This window comes from Echiichthys vipera, assembly GCF_963691815.1.
Source record: "Echiichthys vipera genome assembly, chromosome: 21".
In the NCBI taxonomy this organism is placed as follows: Eukaryota; Metazoa; Chordata; class Actinopteri; order Perciformes; family Trachinidae; genus Echiichthys; species Echiichthys vipera.
In genome coordinates, this window is record NC_139846.1 from 25,347,855 (window position 1) to 25,362,962 (window position 15,108).

The window sequence follows — 15,108 nt, forward strand, 5'->3', positions numbered from 1 at the left end:
TTTTTGTGCTGGTTTTGCATCTATTTTTAGTCATTTTGCACCTTTTTGTGCTGGTTTTGCATCTATTTTTAGTCATTTTGCATCTTTTTGTGGTGGTTTTGCATCTATTTTTAGTCATTTTGCATCTTTTTGTGCTGGTTTTGCATCTATTTTTAGTCATTTTGCATCTTTTTGTGCTGGTTTTGCATCTATTTCTAGTCATTTTGCATATTGACCAATCAGAAATCGACGCAGCTCCACTTCCTCCCTCTGTACGAAGGTGAAGCCAAAATATCCAGGAGACGGGCGCCGCCATGTTGTCTGTCTGTCGTGATCAGGGACGGAAGAGTCACGTCCGTCACAGATGTCAATCATGACGCTTCATCCTGTTTTTACAGCAAATAACTTTAAAACCAAACTGTTACTGATCAAATTAGAATCGAAAACACAACTCGCTTCTAAAACGGCGGGCAGGAACTCACTGATCGTCGTCAAGGTCACTCTTTCAGCGTCAAAGTCACCGCGTTAAACTCTGCGTAATCAATCACCGCGTCTTCACACAGTTCAGCTTTTAACAACCTCTCCTGAACCGTCCGACATCGGCACTCTGCTCTCACCGCGCTGCACTCACCGTGTCCGATCGGCGGTCTCTTAATAAACCTTCCTCTCGCTGTTTTCTCAGTGTCGTCTCACGCTCTCTTATCGTGGTCGCTCGTTCTTCGGCTGAATGTCTTTTCTACCGACCTTTCAGCTCCGTGTCTTTCCCTCCGTCTGAGCTGAACGGCGCGGTGTAGTCCAGACTGTCTCCTCTCTCCTGGCTGACGGTGCGTTGGGGACGTCTTATCACTTTTACCTTCCACATTTAGCCCTCTACTCAGGACCTTATCGCCGCCGTGCCCTTCATGGCGACCGCGGTGCCAGTGTTGGGTACGGCGTGTGTGAACGTTGAGGGGTTGAAGGTGAGGTCAGCAAATATCGTAAGCTGGAAGGAATGCTCCCGTGTAGTTTCTATTTTTACTCCTATTCTTCTTCTTATTGATACTTTTTTATGCATATTTACTAATTTCTCTCCTGCTGCAACACCTGAACTCTGATCTCATGTAACTTTTAATAAACGTAATATAAAAAAACTGTTTAACAGGAATTAGATCACATGACTCAGACTCAGTCACTTTGGGTCTCTGTGGTCGTTTTTTGGTTGTTTGTAGACGTTTTACATTTCTTTTTGGTTGTTTTGTGTCTCTGTAGTTGTTTTTTGGTTGTTTTTAGATGTTTTACGTTTCCCTTTTGGTCATTTTGGCTCCATTTGTAGTTGTTCTGTATATATTCGATGTCTTTATGGTCGTTTTTTGGTTGTTTGCAGACGTTTTACTTTTATTTTTGGTCACTTTGGCTCCATTTGTAGTTATTCTATATGTTTTTATGTCCCTTTGTAATTGTTCTGTATATATTTAATGTCTTTGTGGTAAATCTTTGGTTGTTTGTAGACGTTTTACATTTCTATGTGGTCGTTTTGTGTCTCTGTAGTTGTTTTTTAATTGTTTGCAGACGTTTTTACATTTATTTTTGGTCACTTTGGCTCCATTTGTAGTTGTTTTGCATCTATTTTATGTCTTTGTGGTGATTTTTTGGTTGTTTGTAGACATTTTACATTTCTTATTGGTCATTTTCGGTCCATTTGTAGTTGTCCTGTATGTATTTTATGTCTCTGTGGTCAATTTTTGGCTGTTTTTTGCTCAGTTTGCATCTATTTGTTGACATTTTACATTTCCATGTGGTCTTTTTGTGTTCTGTAGTAATTTTTGGTTGCTTGTTGTTACTTTATGTTTCTTTTTGGTCTTTTTCAGTCTCTTTGTAGTTGTTTTGCATCTATTTTGCATCTCTTTCTGGTGATTTTGTGTCTATTTTTAGGCATTTGTTTCTTTGTGGTCACTTAGTGTCGAGAAAAGGAGGGAAGAATGATCTCTGAGCATTAATGGGTGTAACGAGTGATGGTGTGCAGATAGGAGCCTCAGAGGCAGCAGGTAGCCTTGGCAGTGTGATCGGAGCGTCAGATGGCAGCCGAGGTAAACAGGACGTCGACCTGATAAAGACGGAGCGGAGCGGCGCTGATGACCATCTGCTGCTGCACAAATCACAGCTCAACCCCGCGACAACAGAACTCTTGTTTTACCTCGAGAACGCTGCATCGTCTGCATAAAGCAGCTAAATGCTTCATCCACAAACACACACGGTCCAAAACAATATGATGTGCATCTCATACACAAACACGGAGACATGGTAAAGGTGCATCAGTTACTACGACCTGTTCAGTGACTGGGTTTGGTGGAATAGCACGTGAACAGATGAAATATCCCCCAACATCAATTCTCTTCTTTTGTTGTTTAAAGAAATGAACTTGGACAGAGGTTGGTTCTGCTCCGTCTGATGTTCTGGGAATAACTTTTCCATCCACTCCAAACTTGCTACCCTTGAATGAAACTGCCTCATTCAAATTAACGACTACGAATTCACGTTAGAAGACTAACGACGTTTAGGCCGTTAGTTAGCGACCCTAAACGCACTCCATGTTTAGGATTTGTTTTGTTTTTTTGATGTTGACGAAATCAGGACAGGCTCAGGAGGCTAGGAGAAACCTGCACTTACAGTAAATACCACCATTCATTCATTCATCTTCAAACGCTTATCCCAGGGTCGGGGTCGCGTGGGGCTGACATCGGGCGTGAGGGGTCCACCCTGGACAGGATGCATATAACAGCCACAGACAACCATTCACACCTACGGGTGATTTAGAGTCATCAATGAACCGAACACCTGCACGTCTTTGGACTGTGGGAGGAAACCGGAGAACCCGGAGAAAACCCACGCAGACACGGGGACAACACGCAAACTCCACACAGAAGGGCCCCAGCTGGGATTCAAACCAGGAACCCTCTCGCTGTGAGGCGACAGTGCTAACCACTACACCACTAATTAATGGGCTCTTTGAACACGTCACGGGTCTCGTGAACATCAGCTGAGTCCCGAACCGGTGGCTGCGGTCCTCGCCGTCTCACCTACAGTTTACCTACAATCACCGTAAACGAGCCGCTCTGGGGACGGAGAAAGATCGGAGGTTAGACTGGAGACAGAGTTTCTCCCTCAGATCAGAAACACAAAGTTCACCCCGTGATCTCGTCCTGATGTGAACCAGGACTGACTGAGTGAATCACTTCAGCACAGATGGATCAGAACACATCTGACATCAGACCGTCTCTCTCTCTCTCTCTCTCTCTCTCTCTACGACGGCGGATATGAGATAATAAATTGGATGTGAATCTGAATTCATCAAACATGAATCTCTCCCTCTCTCTCCGTCCGCCCTCACACCCTCCTCCTCCTCCTCCTCTTCCTCCCACTTCTCTCGGCGCCGTGGCGGCCTTGAAAAAGAGCTGAGTGATAAAATAAAGATGTGTGGGCTGCTGCTGAATGTCACTGCGTTTAATAGGAGAGTGTGTGTGTGTGTGTGTGTGTGTGTGTGTGTGTGCATTAATGAAAGAAGAGCAGATGAGGAGACAGAAGTTAGAGGACAGCTGATGAGGTTTGATGTTACATAGTTTAAAGGCTTCGTCGTTTCAGTCGATGGACAGAAAAATATTCTACAACTTTTTTTGATAACTGGTTTTTCGTAAAAATTATTTTCCTGCAAACACGACAAAAAAACGCTGACGAAGATTTCCTACTTCCTCTACGACAGGGATCAAAGTCAAATACATCAGAGGGCCAAAAAAACAAATTTGCTACAAGCCGAGGGCCGGACTGGTTCAATGTTCTGAATGCTGATGAATAATGGACCCACTTGCAGCGCAGTGAGTTCGCGGGCTGCCATTGCATTGTGGGTAATGTAGTTTTGCTGCGTGGAAAACACCAGCAGGCGGCAGTGGCGTGCGGGCCGGTTCTAATACTAATCAAATATCATCCCAGGGGCCAAGATCATTCATTTGCGGGCCGGATATGGCCCGCGGGCCTTGACTTTGACACCAATGCTCTACGACGACAGGGCCGAACAGTAACGGGCCCAGAGGAGGGGGTAACATATAAGATGGTAAAAGAGCTGATGATTTATGAGATGTTTGAGGAAGAAGAACACACACTACCTTGGCATCAGCTGCTGAGGGTCACTGGGTCATCAGGACACACACACACACTGACACACACACACACACGCACTCTCACACACACACACACACACTCACACAGAAACAACCAAAGATTAAAAACACACTCTTGTTTGTTTGAAACACCATAAAACCATAATTAAATGAACCTGTTTCGTTAAAAACGACTTCCTCTTTCATTATTATTATTTGTTTGAATTATTGCTTAATTATTTAAACGTTGCTTAATGTTCATCGTGTCTGTAAAACATTAAACACTTTAACCTCTGCAGATTATGGTGCATTTATAAATCATTTAATAACTGTAAATAAACAAATACGTAAATGAGTGAGGTCACTTACACTCGCTGGCTCCAGCAGACGCTCCTCTTCACACAGCTGATGAGCTCCAGGACGTGTGTGTGTGCGTGTGTGTGTGTGTTTGTGCTCACTGACCAAAGTGCACCACCTCACCATCATTCAAACCTGTGTGTGTGTGTGTGTGTGTGTGTTTGTGCTCACGGACCAAAGTGCACCACCTCACTTTCATTCAAACATGTGTGTGTGTGTGTGTGTGTGTGTGCGTGCGTGTGTGTGTGTGTGTTTGTGTGTGTGTGTGTGTGTGTTTGTGCTCACTGACCAAAGTGCACCACCTCACCATCATTCAAACATGTGTGTGTGTGTGTGTGTGTGTGTGTGTGTGTGTGTGTGTACATACAATACTGATCTGCTCCTGGGTCCGTCTGAGTCTCTGCATCTCTGGAGTGTCGGACACGATGCTGAACCCTCGACCTTTACTCTCCTCAAAGTCCTTCTTATACTTCACCTGCAGAGAGAGAACACACACCTGAGGAGTCACTCAGGACGTTTCACCCTCAACATCAGACCAGGCCCGGGACTCAGACCGGCGATTACACTTAGTGTCAAACCTTTTTGTGCTGGTTTTGCATCTGTTTTTAGTCATTTTGCATCTTTTTGTGCTGGTTTTGCATCTATTTTTAGTCATTTTGCATCTTTTTGTGGTGGTTTTGCATCTATTTTTAGTCATTTTGCATCTTTTTGTGGTGGTTTTGCATCTATTTTTAGTCATTTTGCATCTTTTTGTGGTGGTTTTGCATCTATTTTTAGTCATTTTGCATCTTTTTGTGGTGGTTTTGCATCTGTTTTTAGTCATTTTGCATCTTTTTGTGGTGGTTTTGCATCTATTTTTAGTCATTTTGCATCTTTTTGTGGTGGTTTTGCATCTATTTTTAGTCATTTTGCATCTTTTTGTGCTGGTTTTGCATCTATTTTTAGTCATTTTGCATCTTTTTGTGGTGGTTTTGCATCTATTTTTAGTCATTTTGCATCTTTTTGTGGCTTTAATCATTATCCCAGTCCGGCCTGTGTGTACTCTGAAACAGTGTGAGTGACAGAAATGTTTAAATATTGATGTGTTATATTATATATTTACTAAAATGTTATAAAGTTAAACTCACAAACACGAGTAACGTGTTTTGGTTCGTCTGAATGAAGGAGCTTCTCTGTGCAGAACCAGGTCAGAGGCTGCAGCTCGACCTGGTTCATGAACTAACGACCTGGAAAAACTCACTTAAAGAATCACAGACGGCAACAAAGTTCACGCCCCAGCGGCGACACAGAGGAGGATGTGAAGGTCGATGTTACCACTTCGACGCGCCCACACAGCAGAAATAATTACACACCAGAACACGGCCTCACACAGGAACTGTAAAATAATATTAAATATTCAATATTACTTATACACTAACTGCTGTGCACACAGGTGTAACTCGCTCTTATCTCCTGGTTTCATAGCGTGAATAATGGATTTTAAAAATGCAAATGAAAAACAGGGTCTCAGACACAAACCACAGCCTGAGCACCAAATTAAGGATTAATCCACATCTTAAAATAGACCCAACCAACGCTCTGGTTTCTCCTGTCTATCTTCACCAATGAGCTTGGAGCTGAAAGCCACAGACAGGAAGTGGAGGGACAGACAAACACCTTTTCTGGAGTATTGATACAGAATAACAGCAGCAGCCATGTTTGTCCGAAACAACAAATGATGGCAGAGGAGCAGCAGACAGAGCGCCTGAGTCACGGACAACATGGGCATCAACAGCAGAGCGGCAGGAGGTCATTTCTCACTCCGCTCCGGCCTGCACTTCACTCTGACCTTCAGAGGAAACACTGCGGCTCATTTATCCATAAAGTGGTGCTGCTGGTGTCTCTCAGTCGTCAGTAACAGCCCATTAGTCCTCGGCTCAGAGTTACATAAGGCTGCGAGCTGCAGATCCATGACTCAGACTCTTTGGGTGTGTGTGTGTTCTCGTGTTCTGCTCCTGTTCTCACGACAAAGAAGATTAAACACACATCACATCAGTCGTCAGCTAACGAGCTAACGAGCTAAATCGCACACCGTCGCTGAAGGGATGAGTTTGCATTTTGGCGCTTCCTGTTGCGTCATCTCGTGTTTTTGGGTTTAGAAACCTGAAATGAAGTCAGGATGAAGATCCTCACGCTGTTTTCCATGACATGAAATGATAAATATCTCACGTGAACTTCTCTGTTCAAGGGGTTTTAGTGCCTAAACTTAAAGGTTGAATGTGTAGAATGAGCAGAACAGCTCCATCTAGAGTCTCCAGATTGTCGTTGCAACAACAAAAAAGAAGTCCAGCAGTGGGGTTGCCAGGTTGGTCAGACCCGGCCCAGTAGCTCCAGGAGACCGGAGTCTGTTTGAGCCTGTTTGAACCCGTCCCCTCCAGAAAACCACAGCATCAAAACAAGGATTAGAGGAGTTTGACTGACAGTTAGCGTTAACCGTTAGCGTTAGCCGTTAGCGTTAATCGTTAGTGTTAGCACTGTTCCTCCGTCCCGTGCCCCGTGCTTTAGGGTCCTTGTCCCCCCCTCCAGGCCCGTTTGTACTCACACTACCTGGGCCTCGGAGAATGCTTCTTGCTGCCTATACGTCATCACGCCGTAACACGTCACACGCATTGATGACGTCATGGCGATGCGTGGCTTTGTTTCCAGATCTTTCCGTAGACCTCAGAGTTTTTGTGCGTCTTGTCGACTGTTTTTGAATCTTTTCATCGACCAAATCTGCAGTAAACACTCCACCTCCGCATCACACCAACGTGAACCTTTCACCGCCATTGTTTGAAATGTCCGCGCATGGTCCCTCCTTCTTTTTTCTACGTCCCAACAGGCGCACAGGAAATGACCTCAGAACCGCCGTAGGCCTCGTGCTCGTACACGTGCGCACGCTCGTGCTCGTACATGTGCAAACGTGCTTTACTAAAGCCCACCTCTCCCAAACGGGCCGTGGACGGCAAGCGTGCCGCTCCTAGACGTGGTACGGTTGCACTCACACTGGTCAAAGGAACCAGACTTTAGCCGTGACACGTGCTGGGGCACGGCACGGAGGCACAGTGGGAGGGCGCCCTAAATTAATTCTGTTTGCAGCAAAAATGACGGGAACTGAGCGTCGGAGCGGGGACACAGAGATGTAAATGTGTGACAGATGTTCACTCACTCTTCACAGCAGCGGACGATCTGAACCAAAAACCCAACTAGGTCAGCGTGAACGCTCGCTCTGCACGGCGTCTTTGTCTGTTATAATCAGCTTCCTGAGCACGAGCTGAAAGCTTCAGCATTAAAACATGAAGTGATTTCAACTTCACCTCCGGGGACGTGAGACACGCGGAGTGGAAGAGCTGAGGAAGAAGAAGAAGAGGAAGAAGAGGAGGAGAAGGAGAAGAAGAAGAGGGGGAGGAAGAGGAGGAAGAAGAAGAAGAGGAGGAAGAAGGACGAACAAGAAGAAGAGGAAGAAGAAGAGGAGGAGAAGAAGAAGAAGAGGAGGAGGAAGAGGAGAAGAAGAAGAAGAGGAGGAGGTGGAGAAGAAGAAGGAGAAGAAGGAGAAGGAGGAGGAGAAGAAGAAGAGGAGGAGGAGGAGAAGAAGAGGAAGAAGAAGAAGAGGGCCAGGGTTAATGCAGATGGGCGGAGTTACGGGCTAATGGCGGGGTTAATACAGATGGGCGGGGTTACGGGCTAAGGGTGGGGTTAATACAGATGGGCGGGGGTACAAGCTAAGGGTGGGGTTAATGCAGATGGGCGGGGTTACGATCTAAGGGCGGGGTTAATGCAGACGGGCGGGGTTATGAGCTAAGGGCGGGGTTAATGCAGACGGGCGGGGTTATGAGCTAAGGGCGGGGTTAATGCAGATGGGCGGGGTTATGAGCTAAGGGCGGGGTTAATGCAGATGGGCGGGGTTACGGGCTAAGGGTGGGGTTAATACAGATGGGCGGGGTTCCGAGCTAAGGGTGGGGTTAATGCAGATGGGCGGGGTTACGATCTAAGGGCGGGGTTAATGCAGACGGGCGGGGTTACGAGCTAAGGGCGGGGTTAATGCAGACGGGCGGGGTTACGAGCTAAGGGCGGGGTTAATGCAGATGGGCGGGGTTATGAGCTAAGGGCGGGGTTAATGCAGATGGGCGGGGTTATGAGCTAAGGGCGGGGTTAATGCAGATGGGCGGGGTTACGATCTAAGGGCGGGGTTAATACAGATGGGTGGGGTTATGAGCTAAGGGCGGGGTTAATGTAGATGGGCGGGGTTACGAGCTAAGGGCGGGGTTGATGTAGATGGGTGGGGTTATGAGCTAAGGGCGTGGTTTATACAGATGGGCGGAGTTAACAACGGCGACATTGAGGCCTAAACGCCGTCTAAGTGTTCCAGAGCGACTCTGATGCAGAATAACAACATTTTTCACTGTTTTACAGCCAGAAATCATCAGTGACGGCTTCTGAACCACAACAGACACGATCCAACATCTACCAAACGTGTTTTCAGCTCCTTTAACGCTTATTTTTGTATTTCTACCTCTTCTAAATGTTGAGGGGGACATGTCCCCTGCATCCTCGCTGAAATCTACACCTATGTATGATACATAGATCTATATCTATAGATCTAGATCTATGTATATAGATATAACCTAGTTAATTGCCTTGGCTTACATCCATGAAATGTTATATATTGTTTTATTGTATTGAGTAAAAATGGGACACGGACATTCTAGTCCTGTGACCTCGGCACGGTCAGCTGTGTGTGTGTGTGTGTGTGTGCGTGCTTGTGTATGTCTGTGTGTGTGTGTGTGCGTGTGTGTGTTACCTGGCTCTGTAGCTCGCTCTGCTGTCTCAGCCTCAGGTTCTCCGGCGTGTCGGCCACGATGGTGAAGGACGTCTTGGGGTAATGTCTGAAACAGGGGAGAGAGACTTTCATCGACACCCTTTCAAAATAAGACTTCCTGTTCCACACCTTTGAACGGATGAATAATGCCGAACAAGGACCCGCTGAGCTCTGAGGATGAAGAGAAACCACCCTGACACGTTTCTCTTTATCTCACCGGACCTTTTAAACTCTTAACGTGTTTTTATGAGTTGGTTTTCTAAAAACAGCGTCAGTGGGTTTGGATTCAAAGCTTTTGAGTGCAGGAAGAGAGGGATGAGTAGAGGAGTGGGTGGGTGGACGGTGGAAACTCTCCCGTCCTCCACCTCCAGTCTTTATATAATTATATATTTATATGTTTCAAAGCAGTGAAGAGAAACTGCTCTGTGGCTCTTAAAGGACGTTTCTGCCTCTGGAGATGATAAAAGTACAACATCAGACACTTCTGTTATTTATTAAGTTCCCAACAAACGTTCATACCAGAGAAATGTGTCATTTTATTCAGGGCGGCGCTCCGTCAGCGTCGTCACATCCTCCTCAAATCAAGCTTCTATCAAGCTTCTGGGGCGGCAGCGGCTCAGTCCATAGGTGACTCTGCTGGGAACCGGAGGGTCGCCAAAGACGTGCAGGTGTTCGGTTCATTGATGACTCTAAGGGCGCACTCACACTGTCGTTCTGTCCCGGGCCAAAACCGGTTTTTCAGCTAAAGCCTAGTACCTTTAAGCAGTGTGAGTGCACCCGTGCCGCCCACGGCCCGCTTGAAAGAGGTGGGCTTTAGTGGAGCCGTTTGCACATGTACGAGTACGAGCATGCGCACGTGTACAAGCCCTACGGCGGTAGCGTTATGTCCGCCTGTTGGGACATAGAAAATAGAAGGACGGACCATGCGCGGACATTTCAAACAATGGCGGTGAAAGGTTCACGTTGGTGTGATGCGGAGGTGGAGTGTTTACTGCAGATTTGGTCGATGAAAAGATTCAAAAACAGTCGACAAGACGCACAAAAACTCCGAGGTCTACGGAAAGATCTGGAAACAAAGCCACGCATCACCATGACATCATCAATGCGTGTGACGTGTTACGGCGTGATGACGTATAGGCAGCAAGAAGCATTCTCCGAGGCCCAGGTAGTGTGAGTACAAACGGGCCTGGAGGGGGGGGACAAGGACCCTAAAGCACGGGTCGCGGTGCGGGAGGACAGTGTGAGTGCGCCCCAAATCACCCGTAGGTGTGAATGGTTGTCTGTCTCTGTTCGTCTCTATGTGTCCTGTGATAGACTGGCGTCCTGTCCAGGGTGGACCCCGCCTCACGCCCGATGTCAGCTGGGATCGGCTCCAGCCCCCCCCCAACGACCCCGACAGGGACAAGAGGCTGAAGATGAATGAATGAATGAATGAAATTAAACTAAAGTGATATTATTTCATCCAGAACGCTCGACGCTGCAGATTTAAGGAGGTTTCTTCCTTCCTTACACACAAAACGCGCGCGCACACACACACACACACACACACACACACACACACACGCACACACGAAACAAACGCACACACACACACACTCCACGCAGGACTCAGGACACCAGATCAATCGTAGCGTCTGCGATTATGTAACGGTGACGTTGGGAGAATTTCTTTGGGGGAAAAGAAGAAGGGAAATCTGTCTTCTTCTTCTTCTGGTAAGTTTTCTGACATTTGTTCACAAGTTCGAATCCCAAACGAACAAAAGGAAGAAAACGCAACAATTGTATAATTTCAGCCTCTGAATCAGAACAAAGCAAAAGAAAACAAGCATGAAAACAAGCTTCTTCTCTTCTCTTCGTCCTGCAGAGAGGAAAACACGACCACAGGCCACTGAGTGTGTGTGTGTGTGTGTGTGTGTGTGTGTCACTGCTGTCAGTGTTACATAAACACACACGAAAACTAATTTTGTCCCCAAGTTTCACTTCACCTGTTCCCGTCGCCACTGGCAACCACGGATGCTTTGTTCGTTTGGTGAAACCCAATAGTTTGAGACAAAGAGCGGCTCTGTGGGATGTTTAACACACACACACACACACAGACGCACAGACACGCACACACACACACACACACAGTCAGCCTGGCTGGCTGGCACAGTCACTCAGTCTGTGTGGAGTCTTTAACAGCCAGCTGACGTCTGCAGGAGACGAACCGGCTCGTCCGCTCCGTGCTTTAACTTTTTAAAGTCGAGTCATGGTCGTTTATCCCGATACAGGACATTTCTTATCTCCATAACCACAAATATATCTGTAATTAAAGACTATTAATGTGTGATTCCAGTCTTTTTCTGCACTTTCAATCGTCCAATAATCATGGAGACAGTTTTTGTCGTGTAACAACTATTAAGGTAGAAATCCAGGAGAGATGCTAACAGGCGGACGTGGCTAACAGTGATTAGCTCGGGGCAGCACGGTGAAGGCATTCAAAGGTCTTTTTTAACCACTAATGCTGCTGAAAATAACAGCAAACCTCTGCAGCAGCATGAGAAGAGTCCCTACACACACAACAAAGCAGCAACAGCGTAGTTAGTGAAGCCAGAGTTTATTAAAGAGTGTTTTAAAGACTTACCTACTGGCCCCTGCACCAGCTCCTCTCATAGTAAAGTCCATTACAGTGGAAGGAGCCCATTGGTGCTTTGTTGTGTGTGTAGGGACTCTTCTCATGCTGCTGCAGAGGTTTGCTGTTATTTTCAGCAGCATTAGTGGTTAAAAAAGACCTTTGAATGCCTTCACCGTGCTGCCCCGAGCTAATCACTGTTAGCCACGTCCGGCTGTTAGCATCTCTCCTGTCTCCATGGAGTATTGGATGATTGTAAGTGCAGAAAAAGACCCTGGGATGATTTTGTGCTGGATTTACACTTAAAGGATGTAAAACACAGGACAGAACTTGCAAGAACAACAATATAAATCTTCCTTCTTCCGTAAAAGACTTTATCTCAATATATCAGATATCTGCTTAATGAGACACTGATGTTGACGTCGCTGAACTGTGTTTAATGTCAAGTTTAAAACGGCTGCTTTCAAATGATATTCTCGGGTGTTTCAGGCAACATTTTCTGGGTAATGTGTGATTTTTTCCACAATATTGATTCTATTGAAAGACGATAAATGATCAAATTGAATAAGTATGAAAATAAAAGGTTAAATACTGAAGTAAAAAACGTCAGAATTAAACAAAGTAAACGTACTTTAGTACAAAAAGTAAATGAGCTGCAGCCGTGATAATGAACGCCAGCAAATCAAAGCAGACAGGAAGTGGAAATAATTAAAGGATGGGTGTAACACGGGATTCACTTTGTGTTTGTGTTTGTGTGTGTGTGTGTGTGTGTCTAAAGCACATACACACACACACACACACACACATAATTCTAGGATAAAAACTAATTACACACAGCTTAACAAACAATAAGCTGTTTGGTAACTCCCGACATGAGCTAAATATAACTTCCGCCAAAAAAAACAAGAACAAACTCACACACACACACACGCGCACGCACGCACGCACACACACACACACACACACACAGACACACACACACACACACACACACACTGTCCTTTAAAGTCTTTCCAGTAATACTCTCAGACACATCCTGCCTTTCTCTTACTGCTTGGTTAAGACACCAGATTCACAATACATCAGAGTGTGTGTGTGTGTGTGTGTGTGTGTGTGTGTGGGTGTGTTGTGGATACGGATTTAGATTTACCATTGTCTATAATGTTGCCGTGACATTTGCCGAGCGGCGGCAGCCTCCTCGCTGACGCAGACGGGTCCAACTGAGCGATCAGACGTTCAGACGGAGGCGGTCGGTGAGAAGAGGCCGACGTCATCCGTGCAGATTTAAACCCAAACAACGGCAGTTTGTTCTGTCGCCACATTAAGGCTCGTCTGGATTTTGTTTTTGTAAGGCAAGTGGAAGAGAAATGTAGTCGTCCCACCGGACAATAAGTTCTCTCTAACGACCAGTCTGAGCCGGCTAACGTCCGGTTTAGCGCTATGCTTACTTTAAAGTGTAAACAAAATGGCGGCCATGGTGTTTTTGGGCATGAAAACCCATCAAATAAGCCATGAAGACAGTTTTTTCTCTGGGTCTTTTCCAGGGACTTGACAAGTGTCCTGTCAATAGCAGCACAGCTAGGCTGCTTAAACGGCCTTGGCCCAGCTGGAGCTGCTGCGCCAGTCGTGAAGTGCGAGCTCCTTAGGCAACGGCGTGATCTGAGTAGGCAATGGGGTGATCGCAGTAGGCAACGGGGTGATCGCAGTAGGCAACAGAGTGATCGGAGTAGGCGACAGAGTGATCGAAGTAGGCGACGGGGTGATCGGAGTAGGCGACAGAGTGATCGGAGTAGGCGACGGAGTGATCGGAGTAGGCGACGGAGTGATCGGAGAAGGCAACGGGGTGATCGGAGTAGTCAACAGGGTGATCGGAGTAGGCAACGGGGTGATCGGAGTAGACAACGGAGTGATCGCAGTAGGCAACAGAGTGATCGGATTAAGCAACGGAGTGATCGGAGTAGGCAACAGAGTGATCGGATTAAGCAACGGGGTGATCGGAGTAGGCAACGGGGTGATCGGAGTAGGCAACAGAGTGATCGGATTAAGCAACGGGGTGATCGGAGTAGGCAACGGGGTGATCGGAGTAGGCAACAGAGTGATCGGATTAAGCAACGGAGTGATCGGAGTAGGCAACAGAGTGATCGGATTAAGCAACGGAGTGATCGGAATAGGCAAAGGGTGATCGGAACAGGCAACGTAGTGATCTGGAGCACAGCAGAGCCAAGGACGCAAGCATGTTTAAATAACTTGGTTGTGATTGGCCAGTGATGTTAGCCCCGCCCACGGCGCTGATTAGCTAATGGTCAGCCCTCCTGTGGCGCTCGTTGGCTCGTCTGTGTGTTTAACCTAGAAACTGCACTATCATGACACGGTGCCATCACTCTATTCAGAACACCAAATCCAAACCAACCCATTCTTACCCAGGATGCATCTGTTCTGTGACCAGACAAAATAACAGAAACCGTGATCTCAACGGTGACCAAAATGATCCTGATTATGAATTTTGGCCGCGGCCCTCGGAGGCGTGGCTGTCACTGTAGCTAAACCAGGCTGCATGACGGGAGATGAGCCAGTGACGCCACGGTCAATCATCCATCCGTCCGTCCTCACTGTCGTCAACAACAACAACAACACGCAGCACGTGGACGGCAAGTTTCTTTAGGAACTGACACACGACAACATGGATGCTCCTTTGGTGAATCAGTGAGCGAGACAGATGAAGAGGAGGAAGACGAGGCGTGACAGCTGATTGTGTGTGTTTCTCGTGTGTGTGTGTGTGTGTTTGTGTGTGTGTGTGTGTGTGTGTGTGTTGCTGGTCAGTCTGGCTGCTCTCCACCTTCCTGCTTAGGTGTTGATGAAAGTCTCAGTGTGGGCTCAGGACAGACTTGGCTCCTGTGAACCTCGTTGAGCAGACACACACACACACACACACACACACACACACACACACACACACACACACACACACACACACACACACACACACACACACACACACACACACACACACACACACACACACACACACACACACACACACACACACACACACACACACACACACACACACACACACACACACACACTGAATCAAGGGAACATGCTGTTTCTGTTGTTGCTGTTATTGTCGCATGTGTTTTCTGCACGTCGCTCCGTCGTCTAGGGCTGCAACTAACAATTATTTTCATTGTTGA

General features: G+C 46.7%; 1 protein-coding gene across 1 annotated transcript in view; it reads right to left on the reverse strand.

Moving 5' to 3' along the window:
- nebl (nebulette) overlaps nucleotides 1–15,108 on the reverse strand; it is a 77,602-nt gene that overhangs the window by 47,798 nt on the left and 14,696 nt on the right. The window contains exons 3-4 of the mRNA XM_083935718.1: nucleotides 9,286–9,370; nucleotides 4,834–4,941 (exon numbers count right to left, since the gene is read on the reverse strand). Coding sequence (XP_083791844.1) covers nucleotides 4,834–4,941; nucleotides 9,286–9,370 — 193 coding nt within the window. The remainder of the gene's footprint in view (nucleotides 1–4,833; nucleotides 4,942–9,285; nucleotides 9,371–15,108) is intronic.